We start from the raw sequence: 21,812 nt of genomic DNA on the forward strand, positions 1-21,812 counted from the left end.
GATGGAAATCCAACACAACACAGAAATAAAACAGGAGGAACTCAGCAAGTCAGGCAGCATCTATAGAAAGGAATAAACAGTTGATGTTTCAGGCAGAAATGGTCTATATAAATGTTGTCTGACCCTTCAAGTTCCCCCAGCACTTTGAAAGTGTTACTCAGTGCTGTTAAACTGGGATTGCTGTAAGAACCCTTCTGGTTCAATAATTTCCTTCAGGGATTTATACCTTCTGTCTTTACCTGATCTGGCCTTCTGGCCTATTTTTATCCATTGCCTCCCTAATTCCAGGGCACTTAGGGATGAACAATAAATGCTGGTATCACCAACAAAATTCATATTCTATCAAAAGATAGATACGAATTTGCATCATTTCAGTGCTGCAACAAACCAAAAACTTTCTGAGTAGGTGCCTGAATCCTTAGACTCATAGAAAAGTACAACCACAGAAGCAGTCCATTTGGCCCATCTAGTCTGTGCCAAACCATTAAATCTGCCCACTCCCATCGACCTGCACCGGGACCATTGTCCTTCATATCCATGCCATCCATGTACCTATCTAAACTGCTCTTGAATGGTGAAATCAAGCTTGCATGCACCACTTGAACTAGCAGCTCATTCAACACTTTTACAACCCTCTGCGTGAAGAAGTTTCCCCTCATGTACTCTTAAAACTTTTCACCTTTCACCCTTAACCCATGACCTCTGCTTGTCTTCCCACCCAACTTCAGTGGCAAAATCCTGTTTGCATTTACCCTATCTGTGACCCTCATAATTTTCTATACCTCTATCAAACCTCTCAATCTTAATTCTAAGGGATAAAGTCCTAGCTTATCTAAGCTTCCCTTCTGAACAGAATGCCTCACTATCAGAATGTGGTGTCATCGTGTATTAAACCCACAGATCGTGCTCCTGTTTTAATTCAAATGTGATGCGACAAAATAATATTCTGTGCAAGATACCCAAAGAGAGCAAATAGACATGTTGATCTCATTGAAGTGTTTTTATTTTTTTTTTAAATACACTTGAGGTAAACTCTACCGGTGCCAATTTATATCCCACATTTCCCACTCTCCGTACAAGGTTAAAGGCACTCTAGTACCAAAGTCCTGAAATGTCTGGAACATGGAGTCAAAATTGCAGGAACCAGATTTCTCTAAGAAAGTAATCATTCCTTAATTAATTCAAGGCAGCCTGCAGTGCTACCTCATACTTATCTAAATTTATGCCGACAGCATTTTCAGAGGCTGTGCATTATTCATGATCTGCACACTTAGACAAACCATCAGATTTTCCAAAAGGGATTGCAGTAAGTCTAATTCTGTTCTCTGGTCCAAAAGGAGTCACAGGATTCCCATCCTTTGCAAGACCCACTATCTAAACTTTGCCCCTTGATGTGACTCTTTGTAAAGCCCATTTTAAAACTGGCTGGAAATTGGGTCACCTAGCTTTCACTCTAACTTGTCAAAATAGGATCAGTCAAGTATAAAGGGAACATAGCAAAGATGCCAAATCCTAGTAGTCCCCAGTAGTAGAGGTCACCAGTTTCCTGTTCCATACGTTGATGGTCAATTGTTTGCCAAGTCATCAAAAGGCTCAACAAGTAGAACCAATTCATCAATATCTCATGCCCCTGCCAAAGATCAACAAGGGTGTTGACAACAGATATATGCCACATCACTTAGAACAGAGGCTTACAGTTACACAGAGAATTTTGTTAATGGTGCCTGTTACACCAGCAAAGGATGGGTAAACTCATTAATAAAACTGATTAGCCTTCAAAGGCACTCTCCCAAAAGCCACTCTCCTTAGTTTTGTCAAAACTAAGTTAATTTATGTTCAATTGTGCAAAAAAGGAAAACACTTCTTGGCTGCATTGAAGGACACAGACACTGTGATGGAGCTTTTATTTGAATCTAAACCTTCATCTTTAGAGTCAAACTGGTGCAAAATATAGCAATCAGGTCTGAGGAGTAAGGCAATGCCTCTTGTACTCTTACTGCAGTGTCAGAATATCTCACACTCTCATGGCAGCTCAGCCACATGACAGGGGATTCAAGTGTCAGCAATCCATCCAGGTATTTACCTTCAAAAGACAATTTTCACCCAAATAATAAAAACCTTGTTATGAGAGCCAGCTGATGGGTTACAACCAAACTCCGGGCTTTGCAAAGTGAGATCAAAACACAGATTGATTCATTATTAAACAGTTTATACTAGTATTTATTTAGTACACTGCTGAAAGTCTCAATTCCAATCTGCACTGTTGAACCAAGTCTTTTGGAAATGGCTTGAGATACTTTTTCAAGGTAATCGAGTGCAGTATGTGGTTTGTAACACACGGGTGAGAATACTCTCCCAATCAGGCCATCACCAAGTATCAAAAGGACAACAAACTCCACTTCACTGCAGTAGAAAATAAAAAAGGGTAATCTACTTGGGTGCAATAGATCTTGCATCACAAGGCTTTCATATACTAAATCTTTTGGAAGTCTATGAAAATGGATGTTCTCAATTGCAATTGGTCATTAACAAGGGGAAATAAATAGAAGCACATTCCAAATCACATCCAAGTATACAGGGCAAAGCTTTACGAGAGGTCTGTAAACCAATTCCTCAACTTAACTCCAGACCCCTTCAACCCAACTTCAAGTTAAACTGCAGAACTGAATTCAGAGCAGCATTTTATTCTAAACAGATCCATCACACAATTCACAGAACTGTGTTGGACTAGCTGAAATTAGACACAGACTACATTGAAAAGTAGCATGATGTGCAGGTAAGGTGCAGATTCAATTTAAAAAAGCCCCAAAAGGAAACATGTTTCTTCAGAATTAACGGTGGATATAACAGTTGTAATATAATGCAGAATAATTCTGTACATTTTAAAAGGAGTAAGTGGGGAAGGGGGTGGGAAGAGAGGAAAATATTAACCCACTAACTATAACTTAAAGACAGACATAGTTATCACCAATGATCATGTACACTTTCATCAGTTATGTTCAGTGCAAGACTTAAACGCTGCTAATATATGGTCCTCATGCAGATATCTCCTCACTACCCAACCACTGCAAGTAAAGTGCTAGTTACTGTGCTTGACAGTTTAACCATTTGCTACTCACAGTAGCTAACATTGCAGGACTAGTTACTATGCAGGTTAAGGAATCGAGTCCATCGAGTCCACTCTGTAGATGTGAACATTCACCACAGAAGTCTGGTTCCTGCTTGCTGTTCCAACCTATGTGATATGATGACCTTCAATATAACAAGCAACTCCCATTTCCTATGAATTTATAAAGTAGGAATGAGGCAAGGGTGGGAGACGTGGGATCAGGGAAGCAGAAGGGTGGTCAAACACCTTAAATTACACCATTTTCTTCATTGAACGAGTGCAGATATCTTCCTTTGTAAACGGCAATGTCTAAACCAACCAGCAGACATTGATCTACAGCTCACCCCCAACAGTACTGAAATCAGAATGTATAATCCAATATACACAAATCTTGATAGGGGTAGAATATTTGATAAGTGGCATCCAAACCCTCTTTTATACATAAAAATACACACTTTACTTGTCCATTATTAATTCTGCATGGTTATGTGATACACACAGGTCGAGGCTTACAAAGCAGCACGCCAACTTCCAACAATATTAAAATGTCTTCCGGTGGATTGCCCGTGCTCCATCCTCCTCGTATTCTTTCTTAGACACCCACATTTTCTTGAATGTGTCTAGTGAGGCAAGGATAGAGCCCCTGCAGAAGCACAAGAAACAAACGCACTTTAAAAAAAGAGCCCACAGTGGTTCCTGATGACTCAATAGGTAAAGACACAGTCTGGCAGGGAGGATCGGAGCGCTGCCAGGTTCAATTGTCTATTTATGAAACCTTCTGGTTCAGAGCCAGAACTGGAATTGCTACACACTAAGCCTTTGTTACTCACAATGGATAGGGGAACCCAGGGATAACATCTAAAAGCAAATAACAGTAAAGCTGCTGGCAATGATCCCTGCATGTACAGAACAAAATACAATTTTCAGCGACACAAGAGACTGCTGCTCCAGACCCCAGCATTGGCACTCTGCTGGAGGAACGCGGTGGGTCGAGCAGCATTTGTGGGAGGAAATTTGGGTCTGATTGGACTGACAGAAGGCATCTGTCAGCTGATGCTGTGCAAGAATTTGAGGGAAGGAAATAAGATTTACCTCAGTTGGGGTAATAATAGGAATCAAAGCCCAGTTAATTCATCAGAACAGAAGATAGAACATTACAGCACAGTACAGGCCCTTCAGCCTACAATGTTGTGCCGACCTTTTAATCTACTCTAAGATCAATCTAACTCTTCTGTCACCCATACTCCTCCATTTTCTTTCATCCCTATACCTATCTAAGAATCTATTAAATATCCATAAGATATTTCTATCATGAACCCTGGCAGCATGTTCCACTCACCGACATCTCTCTAGGTAAAGAAAACTACCTCTGGCATCCCCTGCATACTTCTTTCCAATCACCTTAAAATTATGCCCCCCTCACATTAGCCATTTCCACCCTGTGAAAAAGAGTGGTCAGCTAGAGACTATGTCTCTTATCATCTTGTATTCCTTTATCACCTCACCTCTCATTTTCCTTCGCTCCAAACATTGCCCTAGCTCACTCAACTCATCCTCATAAAACATGTTCTCTAATCCAGGCAAATCTCCTCTGCAGAAATGATACAATGATATAATGTCCCTCACAACCTCTACTAGCTAGAAGGACAAGGGTAACACTACTACTTGTAAACTGCCTTCTAAACTATTTGGAACTATATTGCCACTCCTTCACCATCATTGGGTTAAGATCTTGGGACTCCCTCCCTAACAGCACTGTGGGTATGCCCACATCTTAAGGACTTTTTAAATAAAAGTTTATCTATTGAGATACAGTGCAAAATAGGCCCTTCCAGCCCTTTGGGCCACACTGCCCAGCAACCCCCAGTTTAATCACTAGACAATTTACAATGAACAATTAATCTACCAACGGGTACATCTTTGGACAGTGGGAGGGAACCACGCAGTCACAGGGAGATCAGACAAACTCCTTAGCGGTTCAAGAAGGAAGGTCACCCATCACTTTCTCATCGGGCAAATAGGTATGGGCAATTAAATGCTGTCTCAGTCTCTGAAGCCCATGTCCCTTGATTGAAAGTAAAGGAAAAATCACACTAGGTTTTGAGCGTGCTGAGACATAGAGATTAAGCTGTTTTTGAGTGGAGGGAGGTAAGAGTACTAGAACTTTTACTTGTACCCAATCCATACTCACTTCATATCTGTACAATTGGTGCTCTTGTACTGATGAACAATATATTTAATATACAGTGTACTTAACCCAGACTCTACCTATCCCAGAAATATGAAACAGGACAGAATAGAAGAAACATTAACCTATATCTGACCTGAACTGGGCAGACTTTGTATGACATTAGTACATCAAATCCACAAAAATCAGAACAAAAAACAATAATGATGACTGAGCCAATTGTCAAAATTATTAAAGCACTTGAAAGCTTCCACAGATGTACTGTGGAGAGCATTCTGACTAGCTGCATCACTGTCTGGATGGGGAGGTGTGCTACTACGCAGGATCAAAGTAAACTGAAGAAGAGTAGTAAATTCGGCCAGCTCCATTACAGGCACTAGCCTATGTAGCATCCAAGACACCTTCAAGGAGCGGTGCCTCAGAAAAGTGGCATCCATCATTTAGGACCCCCCCATCACCCAAGACGTGACCTGCTGTTATTGTTACCATCAGGAAGGAGATACAGGTGCCTGAAGGCACACACTTGATGATTAAGAAACAGCTTCTTCCCCTCTGCTATCCAATTTCTAAATGGACATTGAACACTGCACCTAACTAATTTTTTTAAAAATTTCTGTTTTTGCACTATTTATTTAACTATTTACTATATATATACTTACTGTAATTTACAGTTTTTACTCTATTATTATGCATTGCATTGTACTGTTGCCGCAAAGTTAACAGATTTCATGACATATGCCTGTGATATTAAACCTGATTTTGATACTTACCCTATCCATGTGGAGTACAGCCTCTCTTGTGGTGCAGAGATCTGCAAAAGAAAATATATCAACAGCTGCTGTACATTACAACTCTTAACACCTGATTGTTACAGAGAGAAATTAAAAATTTTGCTCACACCTTTATTTTCACGTCCTTTGGAGCAAGTTTCTTAACCTCACTGAGTAACCGATCACCAAAACCTAAAAAGGCAATGAAAGATATATTTTAGTATAAAATTACATAGTGTGTACAGGATAGAATTGTATCTTTGATCAAGCTGATCCACCCAACATTTATGCTTCACATATTCCCTCCCACCCTGAACACTCCCCTTTGATTACTGTCTTTGCTGTGTGCTGATCTGGCTTCCTCTGGAACGTATCGTATGACTTGCTTCAAACATTTCCAATACAGTTCCTGACTCTAATCACCCAAATTCTTTCAAACTTATGAATGCCAGTAGAATACTTAATAACTCTCTTAAGTTTTCCAAATTCTGTGGAAAGGTTACTTACTGAAAATATTAACCTGTTCTCTCTTCTCAAACACACACTTTTTACTCTGGCAGATCTGCTGCTCCCTTAGTTGGCAGGGCTCGAACCTGCACAAGCAAACCCCAATAGATTTCTAGTCAATCGCCTCAACCGTTCAGCCACGTCTACCGCCTCCTCAGACACAACCAATATGCTGGGACACTTTAGCACTTTCCTACAGGTTGCGTAGGTGCAGTAACTGGTTTACTGTCATGTGTACCATGATACAGATCGTTCAGTACATAAGTACATCAAGGTAAAAAGGGGAGGGGGGAGAGGGCGAGGGTGAGGAAGGAAGGAAGGTCAGAATTACACTCCATCAGTGGATTCAGTGTCACTTTGGGAATTCCAAGAAAGTTAAGAATCAGTGCTGCATTTTTCTAAATTCATGGAAACTTTCTGGATCAAAAAAAGCTAATGCTATCTGGCTCGATGAACTCAACACATGCAGGGTCTGCTTGTAGTCATGTCTGTTCCATGTTTGAAGTCTCCAGGCTTCTACAATGGGCACATTGTAGAAAATCAGATCAGTCCACGCCTTGTGATAAAAATTTCAACAACTATTACCGGCGAGGCATTATGGCTGCTACTTAAGCACACAAGCACCGATCCACTGTTTTGCTGAAATGTTCCCTATTGAATTCATTTTTGGATGTTCTTTCAAGATTGTAATTGAAGTACAGAATTCTGATGAGTTTTAAACTCTCCCTAGCACATATGAAACTGAATAATACTTACTCTGTAACTTCCCCATTAGGAATGAAAGGCTATTGCATCCCTAAGAGCAGCATTTAACACTCAAAGAAGGAGCCTGTCAGGCACCCTTGAAGAAAGCAATCCAAATTGCCCTTCACTTTTTTGCTTCTCTCTTCTCTCTCCTACTCCAAGTGACCCTGCAAACTTTCTCCAAGTTTTTTAGGCATTTCTCTTCAAGGCTACTATAATCCAAAAATACAAGAGTTTCTGCACGTACTGGAAATTTTGAGCAACACGCACAAAATGCTGAGTAACTCAGCAAGTCAGGCAGCACCTACGGAAGGGAGTAAACAGTGGATGTTTTGGGCTGAAGCTAATGAAGGGTCTTGGCCTGAAACATCAACTGTTTATTGCCCGCCATAGAGCTGCCTAGCTTGCTGACTCCCTCCAGCAATTTAAAATGTGTTGCTTTAATCCATAACCACTATCCTACCATTGCTTGAAAGGAACATCGCAAAGCTAGCAATGATAATGACGAGTCACTTGCAGCCACCTTTAAACAGGGTGGAACCCCCTGAGAGTACAATATTGCAAAATAATGTCCTGCGGAGGTCCATGTCCGACTTCTGAATGGCAAAGGTCAGCACCTCATGGATTCCCTCGCTTTCATCTCCTATGAGGTCAGGTTTGAAAAGCAACTCAGGAGCTCGGAATCGAGCGGGTCCCACCTGTAGATAACCAACAAATAAACCATCAGATACAATGAGTAAATAGCCCAATCTACACAAGTTTTCTTGTAAATTAGCAGCTCTAATTGTTACTGGATCAAACAGTTAGTAATTCTTGAAACATCCCTAGGCAAAGTTTTATCAAAAGGCACGTCATCCTGTGTGTTGACAAGGCAAACGGACCATGACAGGTCACAGGACCTATTGCTTAGTGAGCCGAATAATAAAATCTAAATCTGGCTGGCAATCCTGAGCTCTGGAAGGAAAACCTAAAATCAATTAGAGTATTCAAAGCTGATCATAATCCTACGTATGCTGTGTCTGCTTGGAATAAGGCAGGCAGTGGTAATGGTGCCTTCCTGCTAATATTTACTGTCCAGGTTTGGACATTAAGTCAGAATGTTGGCAGGCCCTGTGGAATTAGATCCTAATGTGAAACTGTACCCACGAGAGAGAGGATGGCGACACGAATCTCAGTCCTCCAATTGCAGTGTGACTGGTTTAATGCAGCTTACCTTCAGAGTAAAACCATTATGCAGGGGACTACATTACCTCTAAGGTGCTCCCATCGGGGAGAGTGTATTGTGCCTTCTCAGTCTCCAGGGTTTCATCCTTCTGTGGGTTTATAGATAGATAACAGGCCCGCTGTAAAGCAAGAAACATGCCTTAAATTCTGTCCCAGCCTTATTGCTTGAAAATCTATGTTTGTGCCAACCACAGCAGGGTAAAAATAAGCATGGAAAATTAAAATCCACCATACTTACATCAAAAGGAATTGCTTTAGGCTCAGGTCCATAGAACAGGGAAAGACTGGGTAGCAGATAGAGTGGGGTAGGGGATTGGCGTTGTAAATCAAATCAGGAAAGACTCTTAATATTCACCATCTATGGAAACAGAACTAACATATGTGGAAAAGCTCCTTTCCCAGCTCACACTCTTGTTTCTCTTTCCACACCTGAGCTCCCGAACGTTTGCAGACTTTCCATTTGCGTTTCTGATATCCACACCTGCAGTTTTTTAGTACAAATTTCTAAGAGAGGTTGGTGGTTGAGAAATCGGTAGGAGGAATTGTGCCTCTTTGTGGTTGGGTTTCCATCTAGTACAAGAGACCATAACAGCAGGCCTTAAATTATATTAACGAGAGAGGGGAAAAGCTATAAAAAGAACTGACAGCATCATCCAAATCCCAGGTGAGAAATCCCATTGTAAGCTGTGTCATCAAGAAGCCAACTCATGCTCCCTTGTGTAAATACATAGTAAAATCAATGAGCTTAGCTCCCACAATGGTTTAAGGTCTACAGAGCACAGTTGAGCACATCTACATTAAATGCTGCTGCAGCAAAGCAGCATCCATTATCAGTGACCCTCACTACCTAGGATATGCTCTCTTTTTGCTTCTGCCATTAGGAAGAAAGTTCAAGAGCCTCAGGATTTGGGAGATGGTCATCCATATATCACGTGTTGCAGAGGAAAGGCAAGAGAATTTTTGTAAAGAGTGAAGATGTAGGGTCTTGGTTTCATCTGATAGTGCGAGGCCTCTTTAGTACAGGATTGAGATTCAAAGATTCAAAGTATATTTATTAACAAAGTATACAAACTGAGATTTGTCTTTCTGCCAGGAAACAAAGGAATACCATGGAACCCGTTCAAAGAAAACATCAAACACCCAACACACAAATGGCAAAAAACGAGTGAATAAAATAGAATATTAAACATCAAATGTCAGTTCTTGAAACAGCCTAGGAATGTTCAGTTTAGTTCAATTTAGTGCTGTGTTTTCATTGAGCCAGTCTGTCCAGATCGAAATGACACAAATAGCAATAAAGAAGTACCTAGAAACCAGAAACACATAACATGAACTGCAGAGTCCTCTAAAAAAGATTGGAATCTAGAAGCTGTGCCGATCAAACCTTGCCCAAGACCCAAGACTCCTGCACCTTCCTCCAGTAGCAGAAAGCAGGAGGAAGAGGGAGACCAGTCAAATGAAGGCAGACAGCTGAACACCCGCTCGACTTCTGCTCTTTTCCTCATTTCTATCTTGCTCGATGCTCTAATTGGTAAGAAACAGAGCTGATCATGGGTTCCTCTCCGCCATCAGGCCACACGAGTCCTCAACCTTGCTGAATTCCCTTGGAGACAGCAAGAGTGCCAGATTGCTCAGTGAGACCAAAAACACATTATCAAAATGCAAATTACCAGGCTCCAATTGCACACAGATTAATAATATAAGTATATTTAAAAGAAGGAGAAGAAGAAGTAGTAGAAGTAGTTTTGTAAATTGTCTGCAGGACGTCACCATTAGTCATGTTGATCGCTGGTGCCATCTTGTCACAATCGGTATTAGCTGATTATCATCAGTGGCATGGTGGCGTCGTGGTTAACACGCTTTACAGTACCAGCGACCTGGGTTCTACTTGCACTGCAGCCTGTATGGAGTTTGTACTTTCTCCCCATGACCGCATAGGTTTCCTCTGGGTACTCTGGTTTGCTCTCACAGTCCAAAGATGCACCGGTTGGTAGATTAATTGGTTATTGCAAATTGTCCTGTGATTAGGTTAGGATTAAAGGCTGTTTTATACTTGTGCGTACGGGCTACGCTGTAGCTGATTCTCATTTCTGCATAGGCTCTACGCCATAGTGAGCATGCGTTGGTGTGCGCCAAAATGCTAGTTGGCGGTGGGGTTTCTATGCCACTGTGTTGAGTTTCTTCGTGAGAGACATGGACAAGGAAATGCATTTCAAACATTTTCGCATGTCGGCAGGTAGATTTGACGATTTGGTTCATCTATTTCGCATCGGTGTACAGACATGGCGGAGAAGAAGCAACCGGAAATGCGATGCTACCAAGCGGACCAATCACAGTTGTTGCGGGCTGCATCGCCGCGACACATTACTTTTTTGGGGAGGTGCATGTCACCCTACGGCGTAGGGTACATGGTACTTACCACGTAGATGTGACAGCCAAGTATAAATCAGCCTTTAATCTGAGGTTGCTGGGCAGCACGACTTAATGGGCTGAAAGGGCCTATTCTGTGCTGTTTCTCAATGAACAATAAATAAATAATATAAATGACAATGAGAAACTGGCAGAAGGGAGCACTACCATTTCCTCCACACACACACACTTAGAAACACAGGAGACAGGAGAGACTGCAGTTGCTGGAATCTAGAGTGACAAAGAACTGCAGGAACCCAGAGGGTCAGGCGTGCTCTCACCCCACCCTCCAGGGATAGGTTTCCACTCACCTACCACCCCACCACCCTCCACATCCAGCACATAATTCTCCCCAACTTATGCCATCTCCAGCGAGATCCCACCACCAAGCACATCTCCCCCCTCCCCACCCCGCTTGCTGCTTTCTATGTGAATCCCTTGTCCATTCGTTCCTCCCCACTGGTGTCCCTCCTCCTGACAATTAGCCTTGCAAGGGAGCTGCGGCACCTCCTCCCTCACTACCATTCAGGGCCCCAAACAATCCTTCCAAGTGAGGCAACACTACACCTGTGAGTGATATCCTGTGTTCCCGGTGTGGTCTCCTCCGTTTCGTGGGGTACCTGCGCTCTGTCCGCCAGGGGGTGGGGTGGGGTTCTTCCAGTGGCCACCCATTTTGATTCCAATTCACATTCCTAAGTGCCTGTCCGTGGCCGCCTCTGCTGTCATGATGAGGCCACACTCAGGTTGGAGGAACACCACCTTATATTCTGTCTAGGTAGCCTCAGGCCTGATGGCATGAACATCGATATCATAAACTTCCAGTTAAGGCCCCCCCACACCCTTTACCGTTCCCCATCCCCTTTTCCCTTTCTCACCTTATCCCCTTGCCTGCTCTTCGTCTCCCTTTGGTGCTCCTCCCCCTCTTCTTTCTTCCATGGCTTTCTGTCCTTTCCCTTCCCCCATCTCCAGCCCTGCATCCCTTTCACCTGCATCCCAGCTCTTTACTTTACCCCTCTCACTCCCAGTTTCACCAATCACCTTGTGTTTCTCTCTCTCCTCCCCCCCCCCATCTTTTAACTCTATTCCTCATCTCTTTTTTCTCTCCAGTCCTGCCAAAGGGCTTTGACCCAAAACGTCGACTGTACTTTTTTCCCCACAGATACTGCCTGACCTGCAGAGCTCCTCCAGTATTTTGCATGTGCTGCTTGCATTTGAGCATCTGCACAGTTTCTCTTTTTTGAGAGTCAAATAAGGGAGGTGAGGTGGGCAAATGGGAACAGTGAGAGAGTAGATCCCGAGGAAGGAGCACGTAGGTGATGAGCAGACAGTTCGAGGAGAAGGACGAAGGAGTAAAAGCAGCGTGGTAGTGGTGCTGCTGTAGGAGGAATGGGGTAGATCAGGAAGAGAAAGAAAAGGTTCAGGGAGGGAGCAGGTTACCTGACAGTGGAGAGTTCAATGCTTATGCTGTTAGGTCAGAGACAGTATAGTTGCAACACAGTCACTGAAATTTGCAACCCAACAGCTTCCCACACAGATTTCAATGACTCAATGTGACTCATCACCACCAGCACAGTCATATCAGCAGTTAGTCAAAGAAACAAAGCAGTACGCCCCTTCAAATGTAAATTGAAAAAAACCAGCACCCACCTCTTTGATTGTTTTAACAACCTCAAATTCTGCAGTGGTGTGAAAATCATATCCTTCTTTCCGGAGCAGTAGGCGCAGGTATCGGGACACATCCCTGCCTGCCACATCTACCCTCATGATGGAATGTGGCATGGCAAAGCCTTCATAAATTGGGACAGCGTGGGTGACTCCATCACCGGCATCGAGCACCACACCCGTGGTTCGACCGGTGGCATATCTGCAGGCAGAATTGCAAGACAGCTCAGTAATTGTACCAAGGTTTGCTGCAAAACAAGAACATATATAGAGAAAGGATGCCTAACATTTTTATACAGTACCATATTTGTCAACGTGGAGTGGAGAGCGAGTTTGTAAACCTGGTGGGAGCAGAGAAGCTGGGACTGCCGAGGGTGGAGTGCCACGGAAGGAGTGTGGGACAGGTGGCAGTAGGAGTACCAGGGGTGGGAGGTGGAGTGGGTGCAGACGCACCCAGCCCTGAGACACCAGGCATGGTCACTTGATTCCAAACTACTGGCTTATTGAAAGAGTATTTTTCTGGTGCTTCCTGCTCCCTCCACTTTCCCTCCCCCTTTTCCCAAACATGAAATTGGGACAGCGTGGGTGACTCCATCGCCGGCATCGAGCACCACACCCGTGGTTCGACCGGTGGCATATCTGCAGGCAGAATTGCAAGACAGCTCAGTAATTGTACCAAGGTTTGCTGCAAAACAAGAACATATATAGAGAAAGGATGCCTAACATTTTTATACAGTACCATATTTGTCAACGTGGAGTGGAGAGCGAGTTTGTAAACCTGGTGGGAGCAGAGAAGCTGGGACTGCCGAGGGTGGAGTGCCACGGGAGGAGTGTGGGACAGGTGGCAGTAGGAGTACCAGGGGTGGGAGGTGGAGTGGGTGCAGACGCACCCAGCCCTGAGACACCAGGCATGGTCACTTGATTCCAAACTACTGGCTTATTGAAAGAGTATTTTTCTGGTGCTTCCTGCTCCCTCCACTTTCCCTCCCCCTTCCCACTCTCAGTGCACAAGAAAGACAAATATCGAGATCAGGTTTATCATCACTCGTGTATGTCATGAAATTCGTTTTTTTTGTGTGGCAATATTGTGGCAGTATAGTGCAATACATAAAATTACAACAATACTATGCAAAAGTCTTGGGCACCCTAGCTATATATTTGTATGTGCCTCAGACTTTCGTGCAGTAGTGTAGAAAACCAGCTCGATGACTACTTAGTGTCTCTCTTTTATAAATATTCATTTCCTTGGGGTCGTGTGCAACATTTAGTGTCTACCCTGGCTTGGAAGAAATTAACATTCTGCATGGTCACAAACTAACAATTCAGAGGGCTTTTTACTATGTTGGAAATTTCATGTGCATCTTTTACAGAAGCAAGTTTAGAACATATATGGTACAATATGTACAATAGTACAGGAATGCCAAACTAAACTAATCCCTTCTGTCTACAGTGTCCATATCCAGAAAACCATACGTTACAGGAGCAGAATTGGGCTATTTGGTCCATTGAGTCTGCTCTGCCATTTCATCACGGCTGATCCAATTTTCCTCTCAGCCCCAATCTCCTGCCTTCTCCCCGTATCCGTTCATGCCACGACAAATCTAAAATCTGCTTTAAATACACCTAAAGACTTGGCCCGCACAGCTGCCTGTGAGAGCGAATTCCACAGATTCATCACTCTCTGGCTAAAGAAATTTCTCTTCATCACCATTCTAATAGGATGTCCCTCTAATAGGATGTCCCTCTATTCTGTTCCTCTGGTCTTGGACTATTCCACCAGAGCAAATATCCTCTCCACATCCACTCTACCAAGGCCTTTCACCATTCCATAGTTTCAATGAGGTCACCTCTCATTCTTCTGAATTCCAGTGAGTACAGGCCCAGAACCATCAAACGCTCTTCATGTGCCAAGACATTGGAAAAATTTTTGTGAACCTCTTTTGAACTCTCTCCAGTTTCAGCACACCCTTTCTAAGATAAGGAGACCAAAACTGCTCTCAATACTCCAAGAGAGGCCTTACCAGTGCTTTATAGTCTTAACATTATATCCTTGTTTTTCTATTCTAGTCCTCTTGAAATGAATGCTAACATTGCATTTGCCTTTCTCACCACAGACTCAACCTGCAAAGTAACCTTTAGGGAATCCTGCACTAGAACTCCCAAGTCCCTTTGCACTTTAACTTTCTATATTTTCTCTCCATTTAGAAAATAGTCAACTCTTTCATTTCTTCTAGCAAAGTGCATGACCATATGCTTCCTAACATTGTATTCCATTTGCTATTTCTTTGCCCAGTTTCCTAATATGTCTGATTCCTTCTGTAGCCTCCATACCTCCTCAAAACCACCTGCCCCTCCACCCATACTCATATTGTCTGCAAACTTTGCAACATAGCCATCAATTCCCTTATCAAAGTCATTGACATATAATGTAAAAACAATCGGTCCCAACACAGACCCCTTTGGAACATCCCTCTATTCTCTACACATTTATCTGACTATGTAAGAGGCTCTTAAATCCCTCTAGCATATTTGCCTCCATTATCACTCCTGGCAACACATTCCAATCATGTAGAAGTGTGGAAAAATGACTTGCCCCATCTCCTTTGAACTCCTCCCCCACTTACCTTAAATGCATGCCCTCTAGTATTAGACATTTGGATCCTGGGAAAAAACATACTGGCTGTCTACTCTAACTATGCCTCTCATAATCTTATAAACTTCTGTTGGGTCTCCCCTCAGCCTCTGCTATTCCAGAGAAAACAATCAAAGCTTGTTCAACCTCCCCTCATAACACATGCCCTCTTACCCAGGCAGCACCCACATAAACATCTTCTTTGCCCTCTCCAAAGCCTCCACATCCTTCCTATAATGATGTGACCAGAAATGAATGCAATGCTCCAGATGCAACCTAACCTAACCAGATTTCTTTTTCATAACAAATTTGTTTAAATACTTGAATTTAAGTTTCCCCACTGGTGTGATAGGATCCCAACTCATCCAGAAATCTGGGATTCTTATGAGTCTAGCCCTCAGGAACAGAGTCCACAACAGTACTAATCTGCTAAACCAGAAAGATCCCAGTAAAGACAAAGACAAACACACACACACACACACACTCACACTCACTAGCAGAAGCAACACATTCAGACCTGCTCTGCCATTTATTATCATAGCTGATCTGATTATCTTGTCAGGCAAATTGTTTTGGTGGATCAAGGGATTTGCTTCCATACTGGATTTGTGGGTTGTGAGGTGGCTAATGAGGATGATGTGGGAACTGCAGATGGGGCAAGTGTCGACTGATGGTGAGTATGAGTAGTTTTGTGAGGAGGTCTGCTCCTACTACCATTTAGAGTGAGCCCTCTGATGTGTCGTTTCAAAATTCTCAATGCCATCCCAAAATGTCTTTCCCCATTTAGGCAATCCTGTGCCTGAGATTCCCAGGAGCCAATGGAAATTTCTTCAAGGCGGCTTTGAGCACCTTTGAATTGTCCTGTCTACCTGGCAATCCGTTCCCTGAGAGAACTCTGAATTGAGTCCACTTCAAGAGCCTGGTCTCAGGCACGTGAACACTGTTCTGCCCGATGAATGAAGTCAGGGGAGGATGGCAGAGGGGGAAGAAAGGATTCTGACATTAGCTTCCTTATCCTCCAATAAGTGGATTATGTGAAGACAGCGTTTTAGTAGACCCAGGCAACTTCTCCCAGATTGTCCATGGAACTGCTTACTATTTCTTTTATATGTCTTTCTTTTCAAGGTAGCTGGGATTTTGTCACAGCCTGTGATCTACAGCTACAGCTCAAACTACAGTTCTCCACAAGTGGTGGGTTTTTGTACCGAGCTCTCTCTCTTTCTCTCTCTTGATGGAGGGTGAGAGCCTGTCGGTCCCTGAGTCAGAGGGACTTGGAGGAGTGGTGCTGAAGATTAACATCAAAGCAGCGAGCTGCTGGTCTTCCACTCTCGTTGTTGCGGGAGTGATCTCTTTCCCCCTTGCTAGTGAGAAGCAGCCTGTCTGAGATACTAAGGTGCTGGGTTATGTACTATAAATTTGCATGGTGGGCATGTGGTACTTCAGCTGGTGCAAGTGAAGGGAGAGGAAGGGGAAGGGTCGATGCCTCTGTGGCTGCCTGTGCCTGGAAGGGGGTGGGGGGGGGGGGCTCTGGGGATCTGATATTACTATCATTAATTCTTTGGGGTTTCTTGTTTCAAGGACATCTTCTGTGAAGAGCAAGAATTTCAGGTTATATACTGTGTATAATTCCTTTCTTCCTTGCGCCCTTAACTCCTGGTGGAGTCGTCTGGGCACGGTCATGACAAGCTTTACACCAGTCTGTTCCATCTGTCGTGGTTGTGTGCCAGAGCCTGGGTCACCACAAATGTCTTCCCTGTCCGTTCCCTAATGTTGTCCATCAATTTTTTCCTCTGTCTGCTCCTCCTTCTTTTCCCCTCCACAGTTCCTTGTAGAATGGTCTTTGCAAGGCCACTGGATCTTGTTATGTGGCCGTATCATCTGAGCTTTCTTCTCTTCACTGTTGTGAGAAGGTCTTCATGAGGGCCAATGTTGTGTTGGATGGTCTTGCTGACCTGCTTGTTTGTGATGTGGTCCAAGTATGAGATACCCAAGATGTTGTGATAGCATCTCATTTCCAATGCCTGTATCTTCCTCTGTAGCTCTGCTGTGAGGGTCCATGTCTCGCATACGTACAGGAAGATGGAGAATACCAATGTATGCAGGAGTCTGTGTATATTATCTGATATTAAATTGAAGCACTTACAGGTGGCCTCCTGCAATCCCCCAAGTTATTAGCTGCTCTTTAGGATCAAGACGTCTTAATTCAGTTGCCTTTGGAGATATTACTCTGCCGTTGAGAAAAGATGCGACTTCCAATTGAGAAACACCTGATGCCCCTCGATCAACTGGTCGTTTTAAATAAATTTGCCCCAATTCTTCATGTAAGCCAGTCGGTGGTGTAGTGGCATCAGCACCAGACTTCGAGTCGAGCTGTCTCGGGTTCGAATCCAGGTGGCTCCTTGCATGCTTTCCATCCACGCCGGGTTGAGTATCGAGCTAGCAACTCAGATAAAATGCTAAAGAAAAGGCACGGTTTTCACCCGATGCACCATAAGGCTTGGAGAGGAGAAACAACAATAACAAATTCTTCTTGTCAGGCACAATGAGTCCCTTTATAAGGTACCAATTACAGCAGCCACCAAAGCAGGCCATATGCTCTGGATGTTTTGCAGCTCTTATAGGCTGGGAGTTGACAGGTTGTAAGGTGCCATCTTCAAAAGCTAGATTGGAAGTATAATCGAATGCTTCAATGCCAAATGTCTTTCTGCAATGTCCCTGTTGATGTGGTTTTAGGGCCAGGTTGCTGAAGTTAACAAAGCAGGTTAATCCAGCCACAAGATGGTGTGGACAGCTTTGCAGTCCCTCAGTGGGACAATATATTTAATTTAGTGCCAGTGATTTGATGTTGTCATGATTTCCTGTGCTTGCCGCTCTGACAAAAGAGGATGCTTGTTATGGACAAGACAGGGCTCCAAGCATTTTGTCAAGAGCAGGAATTCACTGGAGGAAGCCTTCCCCACCCCATATGTACCAATCACACCCTGCCCGGGGGCTAACTCCCTTTCCACTCTGAGGTTGCAGTCATCCAGGAAGTTCAGTTTGGAATACAGACATGTACTTTTCCACAGGGTACAGACACTTGAACAGACAGCGCATAAATGGATAAGGATTTAATGCAGGCAAATGGGATTATTACAGCTAGACAATAATGTCAGCATGAATGTAGCGGGCCAAAGAACCGATTTTGTGCTGTATGACTCAATGATTCTAAGGTCCAAATCCTCATTAGGCGAACTGGTCACTACAGGTATTAATCTAATAAGCCTTTAACAAGGAGAGTCTTAATGTACACGGTGCCCAGATTCACCTAAGCCATGTATAAATGAAGCATATTATACCTTTGCATTCAACTTCGCTTGCAATAAACATTTTTTAGTTTTCTTTTTACTCTGAGTTCTGTAATCTCTCTGTAAGAGCTCTGTAATCTTTTACCACTTGGATTATTTGTCATTTTTCCCTGCCAAAATGGACAGTTCATTTTTTCCTCCACACTGTAATTCATTTGCCAGGACTTGGCCAACTCACTTATCTAAATCCCTTTAAAGAATCCCTCTGTTCTTTTCATTTTCCAACTTACTTTGTGTCATCCACAAATCTTTCCTTTGGTGCTTTCATCCAAGTCATTGAAACAAATCAGGAAAAAGTTGAAGCCCAGCAGCAATACCCAAGGCACTCCACTCTGTATATTTTGCCAATCAATAAAAGACCATTTGCTGACTAGTCTCGATTTCCTGTCAGCTAGCCAATCTTCTATCTGTAGAAATACATGTTACTTCCCATACCACACATTTTGATTCTCTACACATTAGCCTGATGCAGCACTTAATTTAACGTTTATTGGAAATTTGCACATGATACATCCTCCAGTTTTCTATATATACAGATCACATTACTTCAAAGAATTCCAAGATTAGTCAGACTGTATTTCTCTTTCACAGAGCCAAAATTTTCAATTCAAAACTCAAGTTTCACAAATATCTTGCTATAATGTCTTTAACATCCCCTTTCTTCCATTTCAGATCTTAAATGGAAGGCTTACAGTCTTCCATTTTCTATCTGGATTGAGGAATCATATTCCAATCTAATGGAACATTCTCCATATCTAAATAATTTTAGATAATTATAACCAATGCCAGCCATTTCTTCTAGAAGCCCTGATCTGTACCGAGTTAAAAGCTCCACAAATATCCTCTGCTGTCTTAGGGTGGAGGAGTGATCGGGAAGGTTACGGAACAATGTCTGAACTGCAAATCAATCTGCATTCCTTTTGCCCTGCTAGAATAGTTCAGGTGACAGCTATTTCACAAGAGCGAAACAAGACAAAGATATGAAAGTGTTTACTGCTTGTACAAATTTGTTCATTTGTATTTCTTTATAGTCATTGCTTTGTTACTCAAAACTCCAAACTATAAAACGTTTGAAGACTCAATGTCATCAAAGACTCATGGTGAAAGAAACTGACATTTACACTATGACTTACAGACTTAGAACAGCTTGCATTGAAATGAAAAGCGCCGGAACGTTAAATGACTCAAAAAACACTTCCGCAGCCCGCTCCCGGTTTTTGCTTGGATTTAGTGGAGCTTCTGTCAGGAGCACTGGATGCTGCAAAACAAATGAATCAGCATTGTTCTGGATTATTTACAACATATAGGGAATTATAGCAATGCTCAGGGCTAATTAAATGCTCTACATGATATGTATTTAAGACAATCATGGTAGAAGTCCATGCAGACAATGGTGCAAAGCCTCACTGAGACATACATGTAGCAAGTAGCAGTGACAATATATTACATCCCTGAAAGTTTGGAAAAGGAAGTGTAGACGGAACTTTACACTAGCTTGAGCCTGAACTGGAATGGTATGTTGCATCAGTGTTTACAGAGGTTTATTCTATATCAGTGACCAGCAAGTAGAGTATTGATAATGTCTTCTGAAGTTTAAAAAAAATCCTACTATATTGGAGGCATTTTGACCATATCCTTGCTAGCTTTAATAGTCCCAGTAATGAGTTTACTCCCATCCCTTTGATCTTCCTACATAGACCTGCGATTGCCTCCTGTTTAAGTTCACATGTAGTGTAAACACCAGCATAGATCTATTGGGTCAAGTCATTACAGTTATGCACTGTAAATAATTACTATTTATTTGGTAGACATCCAGTTCCCCTCTGATCAACATTTTGAATTAGGTGTCTAATGGTCAGCAAGCTGAACACAATGAACAAGTGGGACTTCCATTAAGAAAATTACTCTGTGTGTTTAACGATAGCATAAGAAAGGGAAGAAAATTTTCCCTCCTCCCTCTCCTCTTCTTCTATTCTCCACACTGGCCTTTTATCTCTACTCACTTGCCTGTGTCTGACCCAGAGTCAGTGTGAAGGTTTGGTGCAGAGAGAGCTTCACTCTACGTCTGACCCCACTCACTTCCCCTAAGGTCCCTTCCTTTTCTCCTATGGCCCACTCTCCTCTCCTATCTTCCTATACCACCCTTTACCTTTCCCAGCCACTTGGCTTTACCCATCACCTTCTAGCCAGGCTCCTTCCCCTCTCCCCACCTTTTTATTCTGGCACTTCCACCCTTCCTTTCCAGTCCTGAAGAAGGGTCTCGGCCTGAAATGTCGACTGTTTATTTATTTCCATAGATGCTGCCTGACTTGCGGAGATCTTACAGAATTTAGTGTGTGCTGTTGAAGAAAAAGAAATGTGCTTTTGCAGAACAGAGAAATTATCTCACTTCCTCAGAGAAGGTCTGTAGTTGGTCTTTGCCATAAACATACTGCCAAATTCGCTCCATGTCATTCCAGTCTTGCACAATGCCATGTTCCATGGGATAACGAATTGAGAGCAATCCTCGGTGTTCCTACAGTCAGAGGGAAAAGACAAATGAGGGCAAGTAGAACAATATTCCACATGAATAAACACATTATTGAATTATTCAATGAAAATTTAAAAAATAACTGCAGATGTTGGAAATTTGAAATAAAACAGAAAACACTGCAAACACTCAGAAGCTCAGGCAGCATCTGTGGAAAGAGGAATAATTGTCTTTTCAGAGTGGAGAACCATCTTCCTAACTGTTCTTATTGGAAAAAAAATCCCATCCCTAATGATTTCCCCCAGGTGATTTATTATTTTGCTTGTGGTCATCCATATGCAAAGTACTTATTGACTTCTGCAGAGTTCAACACTGTCCTCATAATATGGATTACAGAGGTAATTACTTGAACAAAAAGGGGCACCGTCATAACTTCTCACAGATGGGCTAACTCAGCAAGACACAGGAAGTCCTAGTCTGGAGCACCAAGGCTGATTTTAGTTATCAGCCAATGCGCATGTGAAGTTTCCACTGGGCAGTTTAGTAAATACTGTTCTGCCAACAGTATAACGTACAGCCAAGGAAGTGGTGCTGAATGAGCCTTGGATAGTTCCTCACAGCAGAGGTCTGAATGCAGTTTCCACCATTCCTCCCTCTGATCAAAGCCAATAAACCTCCAGGAAAAGTTGGGAAAGCAAATAACCAGCTAACAATATAAACAATCTCATACATCCTCAGAAAGCAGTGTGA

General features: G+C 42.9%; 1 protein-coding gene across 1 annotated transcript in view; it reads right to left on the bottom strand.

The window, feature by feature from the left end:
- Positions 1-991: 991 nt before the first annotated feature.
- LOC132391725 (beta-centractin-like) overlaps positions 992-21,812 on the bottom strand; it is a 43,915-nt gene continuing 23,094 nt past the window's right edge. Inside the window, exons 4-11 of the mRNA XM_059965287.1 lie at positions 20,982-21,107; positions 19,726-19,850; positions 12,599-12,815; positions 8,569-8,661; positions 7,842-8,016; positions 6,198-6,259; positions 6,068-6,108; positions 992-3,752 (exon numbers count right to left, since the gene is read on the bottom strand). Of these exons, the coding sequence (XP_059821270.1) occupies positions 3,650-3,752; positions 6,068-6,108; positions 6,198-6,259; positions 7,842-8,016; positions 8,569-8,661; positions 12,599-12,815; positions 19,726-19,850; positions 20,982-21,107 (942 nt within the window). The 3' untranslated portion in view covers positions 992-3,649. The remainder of the gene's footprint in view (positions 3,753-6,067; positions 6,109-6,197; positions 6,260-7,841; positions 8,017-8,568; positions 8,662-12,598; positions 12,816-19,725; positions 19,851-20,981; positions 21,108-21,812) is intronic.

This window comes from Hypanus sabinus, chromosome 1, assembly GCF_030144855.1.
Source record: "Hypanus sabinus isolate sHypSab1 chromosome 1, sHypSab1.hap1, whole genome shotgun sequence".
Taxonomy (NCBI): Eukaryota; Metazoa; Chordata; class Chondrichthyes; order Myliobatiformes; family Dasyatidae; genus Hypanus; species Hypanus sabinus.